This window comes from Falco biarmicus, chromosome 4 (genome assembly GCF_023638135.1).
Source record: "Falco biarmicus isolate bFalBia1 chromosome 4, bFalBia1.pri, whole genome shotgun sequence".
In the NCBI taxonomy this organism is placed as follows: domain Eukaryota; kingdom Metazoa; phylum Chordata; class Aves; order Falconiformes; family Falconidae; genus Falco; species Falco biarmicus.
This window is the reverse complement of record NC_079291.1, coordinates 104488237-104499582: the sequence shown is the minus strand read 5'-3', so window position 1 is coordinate 104499582 and position 11346 is coordinate 104488237. Positions and strand designations below refer to the sequence as shown.

General features: G+C 37.4%; 1 protein-coding gene across 10 annotated transcripts in view; it reads left to right on the top strand.

Annotated features, from left to right (window-relative positions):
* The window catches only part of CACNA1D (calcium voltage-gated channel subunit alpha1 D), a 235534-nt gene extending 226726 nt beyond the window's left edge, over positions 1-8808 (top strand). For all 10 annotated transcript variants that reach the window (XM_056338446.1, XM_056338440.1, XM_056338445.1 and 7 more), the window contains 4 exons: positions 398-561; positions 4419-4540; positions 5282-5602; positions 6589-8808. In XM_056338446.1, coding sequence (XP_056194421.1) covers positions 398-561; positions 4419-4540; positions 5282-5602; positions 6589-6882 — 901 coding nt within the window. In that variant the 3' untranslated portion in view covers positions 6883-8808. The remainder of the gene's footprint in view (positions 1-397; positions 562-4418; positions 4541-5281; positions 5603-6588) is intronic.
* The last annotated feature ends 2538 nt before the right edge of the window (positions 8809-11346 follow it).

Below are 11346 nucleotides of genomic sequence, written 5' to 3'. Positions count from 1 at the left end.
CATTCTCTGAGTTTCTGTGCTCCCACGCATCACCCAGGGTTCACAAGAGAGCATGGCAGGAGTAGAACACAGTATTTTTTTTATTTTTTGTTTTTAAGCAGTGTACAACTGAGATCCTGCATTTTAGTCTGTACTGATAAGAATAACTTCATTGAAAATGTAATTTGATTTTACCTGAGAACTTACATTGTAACTATACTAGTAAAAAAGGGTATGCTTGCTGTCTCAAAATCAGTTTGCATACAGAAACTGGATTTTAAAATTGAGTCATGTAATTATATAATATAATGCTTGGTTATTGTGCTGGAGAAAGATTTGAAAATCTAGAAGAAATCTAATTGATCAATTTATAAAAACTCACTGAAATAACATTTTCTTTATTGTATTTTAAATACAGGCATATATACGATCACCACTGTAGATATCACTGCCATGACTCAGATTTTGAGAGACCGAAAGGTTACCATCACCCACATGGTTTTTTTGAGGAAGATGATTCACAGATCTGTTATGATGCAAAAAGATCTCCTAGGAGACGGCTGCTACCTCCAACACCAACACGTAAGTATACTAAGAACAATTTGTTTGCAAATCTAGAATGACTTCAATGCATTCAGGCACATTACAATTTAAAAAGGTTTCTTTTGAACTTGGATTTCAAAGATGGTGTTTCTTGATTACTGATGCTAGTGGATAATTGTGTGTAGCAGAAATATCTATCCACCCTGAGGTGAATGGTCAGAGAATCTATGGGCCCTGGCTTACAAGTCAGTCTTTCTCATATCCCTTGCCTCACTCATCCAGTAATATACAAATTTAATTGCCAGTTTTGATTTGATGTGACACATGAAGAAAGAGCAAGCTAGAACGCAGCCGTGGTTTGCTTTGAAGGTTTGCTCAGTGGGTTGCAATCCGTGTGCCCTGTGTTCACACCCGCCGGGGTGCAGTGCTGCCCTGAGTCAGGGCATTGCCTCTCCAGTGATGCACCTGGGGGCGCCTCCCCTGTCCCTTACCAGTCGTGCTGCTTAATGACATTTTAATGAGTGCCATTTACAGCTTTGCCTCGTCCTGTTCTAGTAAATATTACAGACTGAAGTAGGATAATTTTCAGGAAAAAGAGAACCAAGAGCGAGCTTAATGGTGCTCTGGTTTTGGGTTTTTTCCCCTTACTTTTGAAGTGCCTTTAGCTTTTTAATGTGAGTTTCTCAAGTCCCTGTGAAAAATAAGTGTTATCCTGAGCTAAGCAACTTACTTCAGATTCTCATTGGTACTTTATTCTGCCACTCAGGACCAACGCTTAATATTCTGTTTTTCTTCTGAGGGAGAAAATGTTCCCATGTATAGAATTAGTATTTCCATGTATAGAATTAGATTGAATTAGTGTTGTCAACTGATTTTTTTCTACCCATTTCTTTAATTCCCATTTATTCTTCTTTTTAGATCTTTCTCTTTATTTGTCCTTAACTCAAGCACAATATTGCTTTATCTGCATTTCTCAAAGCTCTCATGCTTCTTATCTTCTGCTTTTAGGTTTGTATGTTCTAGGCCATACTGCAGATATCAGCAGGGCTAATTCTGTGGTGAAACTGGGCACAGACTCAAAGCTCTTGGATCTTTGGTCTTTGACCTCTGACACTTCACAGAGAGGAAACACATGAGATTGTGAAGTGCAAAATAAACCTCTTTCAAAGCTCTTTCTTGTTGGTGCACAAGAAACAACACTCAGCTCCATGCAGCCGCGGAGTGTCCCTAAGGGTACTGGCATAGTGTAGCCAGCCCAGCCGGGTCTGTTACATGCGCCTCTGGCTGATGCCGTCTAACCCGTGTCATCCAGACAAGACAATACAGCATCATTTCTAGAAGGGTCTCCACGTTTTGGCTGCTATAAGGTGGATTGGCTTTCTAGCAAAACCAGAGTTCTTTTGCTAGCAGCCAGAGCCACAGCCTATGTATCTCTGGAAGCATGACTGTAAGGACCCTGTGGGTAGGAAAATGAGTTTCAGTCCTTTTCTGTCTCAGACACCCTAGAGAAAATGCAGGTATAGATTTAAAAAATAAAAGTGTTTCAGAGACAAGTGTAGTGGGATCATATACAGTGTCTGAGGTACAGTCTCAGACTTGTTTAAACCTGCAGAAAGCTGTATAAAGGGCAGCAGCAAAATACGTTAGCATTTGATAAAGGAAGCATTCTTCAGTGATACCATCAGTGCTGGTTCCTCGCTCTCGGCACTCGGCTCCTTACAACAAGACTAGTAATGGTCTCTGCTGTTAGGCTTTCTGACCTTATGGGGCCCAGATGGAAAAAGCAGAAATAGGAGTCTTGCACTATCGAGAGTAAATAACTCAGATGAATGATGGTGACATGTACAGAAAGCTGCTAGCCCTCTTCCAGTAGCAGAAGGAAAAGACATCAAAGGGGAGAGTGTGAAAGGAGACTCCTGTACATCTTCCTACAAGCTTTTCTGATAGCAGAGGAATTTTAAGGCAAAGAAACAGATGGATGTTTTGTATATCCGTTCCATACATTGCAGGAGAACAACCTTCTTATAAAAAACTTTCTGGGGTTTTCCCATGGAAGCGTTGCAAGGGGACGGTTGAAGTCTTCCTGTGACTCAGCCTTTGGGATTCATTTAACCTTTCTGATAAAGTTTTGATGACAGTATTTCTTCAGAGGAAGCTTACGCTTTTTATCTCATGTACAAGAGACTAGATAAATGTACTAAATAAGAAATTATTTGATATCCTAGGATATCCCAAGATAAGAGGACCTAGTTCTGATCTAAGTTGCCTGAGGGTAATGCAGGAAGTCCTTGGACGACAGTATAATGTCACGAGAGCACAGTCAGACCACCTGTCATAACCATTTACTTAATGTTCAGGGACACAGTTGAGAAATTTTAAAGGCTCAGTATCTCAGCAGATTCTAAAAGCAGCTCAAGCCTTTTATTTGTAACTAGTGTATGGGCTGTTTGGCCTGGGGAGGAAGCCTTGATGTTCTCATGTAAAGAAAGAAAAAAGAAGAAGAAAAAAAGTAAAACCTGTGACACTGCACTGAAGTTTCTGCTAGCATCTGGATTCAGCCCAAGTTAATGTAACACACGGTGCCTTGGCTAAGTACTGGAGTTAGTAAATTGAGCTCTGTGTCACACATTCTAGAGGTTTTTATACCGAACTCATCACCACAGTATTTTAGCAATTTCCAGAAGTGTACTGAGAAATGATTAAGATGTTCTTTCAGACTCTTTCCTGGGCAGAAGCATGTGCAAAGAAGTGTCTTGTTTTGGATGAGGGGACTTTTTGGTTTGCTTTTTATTCATTTTGGTATTGGGACATTTAGCATTTGTTAGGGTCAGGAGCTAAGGCTTACATTCCTGTATTTGGATTTACCATAGAGACAATGGAAAGAGACACAAAGGCTGTATTAAGTGAACTGAATCACCTCCTGGAAGTGCTTATTTTAGTCTACTGGCTCTTTAAGGAACATCTTGAGGAACGGCATTAAGTGTCTGGTGATAGCTATGAAGAATCCTCAGTTTGTGGCACTTCATGCTTCAATTCTGTTCACAAAATTCTTGGTATTGCGGAAAAAAGATACCAAGAATAGTTGCAATCAGTTCCAAGAGAGCACAGTTTGGTATCATTGCTTTGTACAGTCAGGCTCTTTCCAGATTTCCACGATGATGCTCGCAGCTGTGAGGACATATCTGGATTCCAGCTGCTGTTCAGCGCCCAGGCTTGCTTCCCACTGAAGCTAACACAGAGGAATGATACCCATGCACTGCTTCCCCTTGTGCTGCAGGCTTTCAACAAGACCCGCTGGAACACTTCCACATCAGCCAAACGTCTTGATCCAGTTTAGATTTCTACTTTTTCCTTTCCAGTATTTACATGAGTAACAACAGCATAGAAAACAGCAGAGACCATGGCTTATCATTGTCATAAGTAACAAAAAAAACCATCAGGAATTGACACAAGTCAACTTTGACATGGATATGTTTTTTTGTATTGCACATTTCTTCCAAGGAACTGGAGATTTGGTATTTCCTTTGGGAAGTCTGGTTCATTAGAGTTTAAACCCACGGGGAAGAAAGAAAAACTTCTTTGTAACTGCTCATAGCAGTTTACAGTAAAACTCTGAAGTGTCTGAACCAGTCTGCTGCACAACACAAGCCTGTGCCGTGAAACAGCTGCTTCAAGCTCTGTCACGTTAGGCTGCTCATATGGTTTCTACCTAGGACTGCGTTTGCTCATATGATGAATCTATCTTTATCCTATAACCAGCTGCTTGCTTCTGTTAGCACAACTTTCTTACTGGGGGATGTGTTTTTATTTGTGTGATAGTTGAATCACACTGGAATTCTGGAAATTATAGACTTTGAGGGCAAGTATTTTCCTAATGAATTATGCTTTCCCTGTAGCAAATAGACGATCTTCCTTTAACTTTGAATGCCTCCGACGACAAAGTAGTCAAGATGACATACCACTGTCTCCTAATTTCCACCATCGCACTGCTTTACCACTTCACTTAATGCAACAGCAGGTAAACACAAAATCTTAAATTTAACTAACAATGAATTAAATCTTTCCAGCTTCTATATTGTACTTCTGACTTTCATTGTTGTTTGAAATAGTACTGGTGTATTATGTAGTTTGCCTGTGCACAACTTCTAGGCCAAGTGTAGGCTTCTCAAACATTGACCTTCTACACAACATTGAAAATAAGTAGTTTGCCCCTGTGACATTTTAAGCATCCACAAAGGGCTGGGGTGCCCTAAGGAATTTTGACCAGAACTGCATAATCTTTGCCAGTGCAGTTACTCAGCTCCGTTTGTGAGAATGTGCAAGTAGAACATACACATCTTCTGAGGCCCGATACCCAGCTCTGTGTAGCTCTGAGAAGGTGGCAGTTTCCATAATCTAGAGACACCATCCGGAATGCTTGGAAAATGCCAACAGCTTCCTATCCTGTCCCTACAGGACAGAAGCATTGTTTCTGTACTTCCCTTTCTCTGTTTAATATATTGTATAAGCAATTATTTTTCTTTATTAATGCTAGTCCCAAGATTTTGTGATCTGAGTAATAATAGGAAAAAACATATTTTATCCTCTTGATTTACCAGTTTCAGTCCTGTTCCTCCTCTACATGACTATTAAACATCAGAAAATGTTAACTTTTCATAGCTGCTGCCTGAACAATTGCTTTGAACTAACTGCTGAAATTAGAAAAGAGTGTGACTGAGCATTTGAAATCACTGATTTTGAAAATTCTTCCCCTTACTAGGTCATGGCTGTTGCGGGTCTGGATTCCAGCAAAGCTCATAAACATTCACCGAGTCGTTCAACGCGTTCCTGGGCTACTCCACCTGCAACCCCTCCCAACCGGGACCGTACTCCATATTACACACCTCTAATCCAGGTTGATAGGGCTGAATCTACAGAGCATATGAATGGTAGCCTGCCTTCCTTGCACAGGAGCTCTTGGTACACAGATGACCCTGATATTTCCTACCGAACATTTACACCAGCCAATTTAACTGTTCCTAATGACTTTAGGCATAAACACAGTGACAAACAGAGGAGCGCAGACAGTTTGGTAGAAGCGGTAAGTATTACAGAAACCTCTGATGTAGCCAAGAGCATGTATCTGTTCAGGTTTTGTGTGAACTTTAAAAAGCATATGATTGAATTCACATTATCTCCCTGAAAATGTATTTTCAGTTTTAAAACCCAAAATTATTTTTAGGGAAAGACAGGGCAACTTATTTGTAGTTGTCCTGTAGTAAATGGTTTCTGCTAAATCCCAATCTAGCATGTCAGAGTACTAAACAGATTTCTAAGGGGTTTGAAATTTAAGTTTTCTAGGTAAGGATTAGTTATAAAGTGTCCTTCCACAACAGCTGATAGGGAAGAGATGATGCCATATGCCTGTTCTCTCTGTTGTTTCTATAGAAATACATCACCATTTTTGCAGTAATCTGAATAAAAGATCAAGAACTCTAAATGCCAATAACAGCTACAAGGATTGATTTGCAGGTGTACTAACAAATGTTAAGAATTCCCGTTTATATTAAAAAAATAGAAGAGATATAGCATTTCTGAATCATAGTTACTGTTCTTGCTTCCACCTATTGCTTCCTTTCCATTGCTACGAGCAAAAAAATACACTTTGTTATGTTTTATTTGCAAGTGGGACTTTAGCATCTTTCCTCCATGTACTCTAAGGTATAGAGGAGAACGTGTTTAAAATTGTGTGTTTCAGACAATTGTTCTAATTGCACCCTCTGAGATATATTAACTGTTGTCTTTAGTATATCAGCCGGATGATTGATGTTTATCAAAAACTACTCCCAAATTTCTGAAAAGTCAGATGTATTGGATTATCAGTTACATTATCACATGACACAGTGTGGTTTGGAGCCATGTGATTGTTGATTTGATTGTTCTTTACACATACGGTTTTGCTGTGTGTTGCTGTAATGATTCAGCATGGGGTTTCTACTATTTTCCAGAAGTGAGGAATGTGGTTACAATCTGTCTGTTCTTCTGTAATTCCACTTTTTATCTCATTCTCTCTCCTCCATCTGCCAGGTACTTATATCTGAAGGCCTAGGAAGGTATGCAAAGGACCCTAAATTTGTTTCAGCTACAAAGCATGAGATTGCTGATGCATGTGACATGACTATTGATGAGATGGAAAGTGCAGCAAGTAATCTTCTCAATGGAAATATTAGCAATGGGACCAATGGGGATATGTTTCCCATTTTAAGCAGACAAGATTATGAACTTCAAGATTTTGGTCCTGGCTACAGTGATGAAGAACCAGAAACGGGACGATATGAAGAAGACTTAGCTGATGAAATGATATGCATCACAAGCTTATAGTATTTAGCAAGGAAAATGATTCTAATAACAGAAAAAGTGCCTCATAATGTAAAGATGCTAGGCACTAGCTGGAGTGAATAACGAATCAAGTGATGTCACACCTCAAGGAAGCCATAACTAATAAATGTATTATCTCCAGGTTGCCGAAATGTGATCAGAGCTGCAGTACGTCAAGTCTCCTCCCACAGATTCTTCAGTTCCTCTGTAGGAATAAGGTTATTTTGAAACCAAGCAGATTGTGACAATCAGTTTTTTGAGGGCTAGAGCAGGATTCTGAGGTGTAATATCTTGCCTGTCTTTCAACCTTGTGCTGCTGTCCTTTATAGTAGAGCAGGATTTTGTCAATGAAAATGTCTTGTATAATTCCGGCACAAAATTGTGTGGGAAATAGCAACATGAGATGAGTGATGACAACCAGTAATGTCATTACCTCAGTACTCGATAATGCATATCAGCTACCCGTTGCATATCCATTCTAACATTGTTTTCAAACTTGCCTCCTGATTTCTTTTCTTAATGCTCTTCTAAAATACAATTTGTCATGCTCTACGTGTTAGAGATTGTTGGAAAAAGAAGTTATATAAAGAATAATCTCTCATATGTAACACCAGTTTACATAGGAAAATATCATTCAGATAGTCTGTTTTATGACTATCATGTTAAGGGCAAAACATACTGGAATAATTGCATTCTTACTAATGCACTTGCAACCAGGTTATAGTAAAATTAGATAAGATAGTTTGCTAAAAATTATATAGTAGAAATTATTGTAAATGAATTGTAATATACAATGATTTGTATTTGTAAAGAGATGTTCTATATTTTGTAATTATTGTACCGTAATTGAACTGCAGCAATATTTATGGACCCTAATTATTGTAACTCTCCACAGAATTCTAGATAGAAGTATTTTTACTTGGAATATATAGATCTATAGCATAAATATTTAAATAGACCCACCTCTCAGTGTAAATCTCTTTTTGGGATAAAGTGTCAAGTCTGAACTTGGCAACAGAAGAGATGATTTTTTTTTTTTTTTAATAATGGAGTCAAATTAATCTCTCTGCATAAGGGATGCACAGCTGACTATTTACAGTCTTATACTTGGAAAGGTAAAAGGTTTAAAGTTATTTTAACTTTTTTGATTGAAAAAGAAGCTCTAATTTTATTTTTGTATTAATCCCATGCTAAAAATAAGTGTTAAAGTAATTTAAAAATTGGCAAGTTCATGCCAGGGTGTTACTAATTGTCATGAGATAATTAGTTTCAATAAAGTATATTACCTACTACATCCTACTTTGACAGGAAACATCTTGGGCAGAAAATACTTCACAGGTAAATGAAAATGCTTTATATCAGTACCACTTACTCTGCTTGGAAGGAAAAGAAATATGATAAAATGATTCTTCACAGAACCAAAAACCTGGATATAAGTAGTATACTATTTTATTGCCTCTACCTTTCTGTTGTTCTATGTGTACTATTTCAAAGATTTATTTTTATGCAATCAAGAGAGGGCTTAGATATTGTTCACAATGCAGTAAAACCCTGAAATGACTTTGAGGCTGAAATTACCTTAGAGGAAAATCAAAAAACACTGAAAGCTACTGTCTATTTCGTTAGCACTGGATAACAATGACTTGTTCTAACAAGTTATCTTATCAGGTTTTACCTGTAGTTCATATGCTAGATAGCAATCCAGTTCACATTTTTACAAATGTGATGTTTAAAACATGTCAATAAACATTTTGTACATAATGACAGTTTCCTATGAATAGCTTACAGACTTCCTCTGAAATCATTCTTATTTCAAATGCCAGGATAAGAACTTAAAGGTTTGTAAATTATTTCTTGACCTACATCATTTTGTATTAAAACAAATGCAAAATGTTCTTCAAAATAAAACTGTGTAATAATTTTATTATACTTGGGACTCCTTTTACTAACAGTTTTTCACCTAGAAACTCCAGAAGTTAAATTCTGTTTGCACTGTTTGATGAATGGGAGGGAACATAGGAGTATAATCATCAGTCTACATCATTTTAGTTTGCAAGTCTTTTATGAATGATTGCTATTAACCAGAAGGAAATAGTTATTAGAGTATTCATATGGAAAGGGGTACTATTGCTCCACTATTATCTAGGGGATTATTACTTCCCTAGATACAGTCTATGGAAACAATCAGAAAAAACCTGACTAAAATGCCATGAAACGACATAACAAATCTTTCATTCTGTCTGCCAGAACACACTTGGGTAGGTTACCCGGCAAGTAGGCACTTTGTTCCACTTTGCTAGCTTACAGAAACAAACTTTAGGAGACCAAAATAGAGCTTTCTGAATCACTGTGAAATAACGAGTAGTTTTTTAAGTTCCACCTACTATGCTATACATACTTCTGAAGACTGCCCTTAAGGCAACTGAAGTTGAACATTAAAAAAGAGGAGGAAAAAATTCCAGACCAGGTTCCTTAACTTCATGGACTTCTGATAGCACACCAAATTTGGCAGACTGAGCTGAATGACAGTTTTTTAAATTAATCATTTGTCTAAGGAGACAGAAAAAATATGCTGACTTCACTGATTTTCTTGCTAGTATGGTTAGGCCTTAGCTTTCCATAATCTGATGAGAGACTCTTTAGGGCAGATACGCTATTTTATGAAAAAGTAGTTCTTACAAAAAGAAATACTGACAGAAATTTAGTTACACACCATGTTTTATATATAGTTAATGGTTTAAGGGAGAACAAATATATGGATACATAGAATACCTGTTCAATTTTATTACAGAAGTATATGGAAAAATGTAATCAATGTATGCACAATTACATGATAATTGGCACCCTTAAAATATGCTAATCATGGTAATTACTCAATACAGAAAAATTAGAGGTTATCTCAATAACTAAAGTATATTTCCTGAGTTTCCAGGTTTGTTTATATATGTATACAATGACAGAAAATATTAGTAAAGGATTAAACATTGCAAGGTCTTTTACAGTAAATTCACTGAAAAAGTGAATATATAGAATATATTCATATTTGAATAGTGTCTTACTTTTGGAGCTTGGATGACAGAAGAACAGAGACTAAAAATTAAAATACTGCAATAAGATATGTTTATGTTCTCTACAATAACTCATCTTTTTAACTATAATTTCTTTAAAAATGCATAAATGATTTTTTTATTCCTCAAAATATATTGCTGTGTTTATTTTATAGAAAAATAGTTGTTCCAAGCCCACTTGCCGGTTTTCCAGTGTTTATAGAGCTTCCTTATTTAGTTGCAGACTAATTGAAATCAGACACTTGGAAGGGATTTTAAGCCGAAGAAACATCAAAAGTTCTTATATTCAAAACCTTGAGTGGCCTTACATGAATTAAATATAATGCAGTTTCACAAGTACTGCTATTTTCTGCCGCTTTTAAAAACACTTCTCACACTAAAGCAACCTGTGTATGTGTACAAAAGAAATATTTTTGGTCACTTTTCTTTCTCAATCTCATTGTCCCCAGCCAGAGACTTCCAACTGTGTTTGAAGCATCTGCAGCAAGCTATTACTGTGGAAATGCTGGTGTTTTTACTTGCAGTACCATTCCTGGTTCAAGCCATGTTGGCAGGTCTAGTAACTGCCTAATTCTTACATCAAACAGCTTTTATAGTTAACTGGTTTTTAATACATAATGTAGTATCATCTGCACATTTATAGAAAAATTTGTATCTGGGTAGAACTTGGAATAATATTCAGTTATACACTGCATTATTTTCTTAAATAAGTAAACCCCTGTAATTAATAGCCTGTGTTCTGCAATGCAGTAAGGTGTAAAAGATGGTTAATTTTAGCTAGCAGCCTGCCAGTGCCCCACAGAGCATGTTAGAATCCCTTGTAGCTGTTCCAAGTATCCCTTAGCAGACCTGACCCTGCTAGAAGTAAGAACAATTTTAACAGGACTTCAATATCAGCAACCACATATACTGCAGGGGAAGCTACTGGGAGCTTGATGCTACCTGAAGATTTCCCCAGGGCAGCAAAACTTTCAAATACCTGAGCCATTTCTTTGGCACTGCATCAAAGGAATGTCATGAAGGAGCCTCAACATTCTGTAGCAGTGAGGCCTAAATTAATAAAGCAATAAGGAAATTGCAGTTCGCAGCAATGAAAATATTTAAGTGTTTAGAAGGGGAGGAGTCTGCAAGGTGTCTGTGTATGTTTAGAACAACAAGAAAAGATGATGATGTTTCAGAAGAAATGCCTGACTATCTGATTGCACAATGCAGCAATGTGTGCCTGAACATAAGACACACATGCAGTTCGGCATGTGTATCTAACCTTGCTGTTTTCTCTTTAGAGCTTGATATAACGGCAGAGGATAGCTCTGTGTGTGGGCAGTGGTAAGTTATGTAAGACGGTGGCTAGTTAATCCTCTGCAGTTGCATAATAACAATTCCCATCTTGCATGCCTAG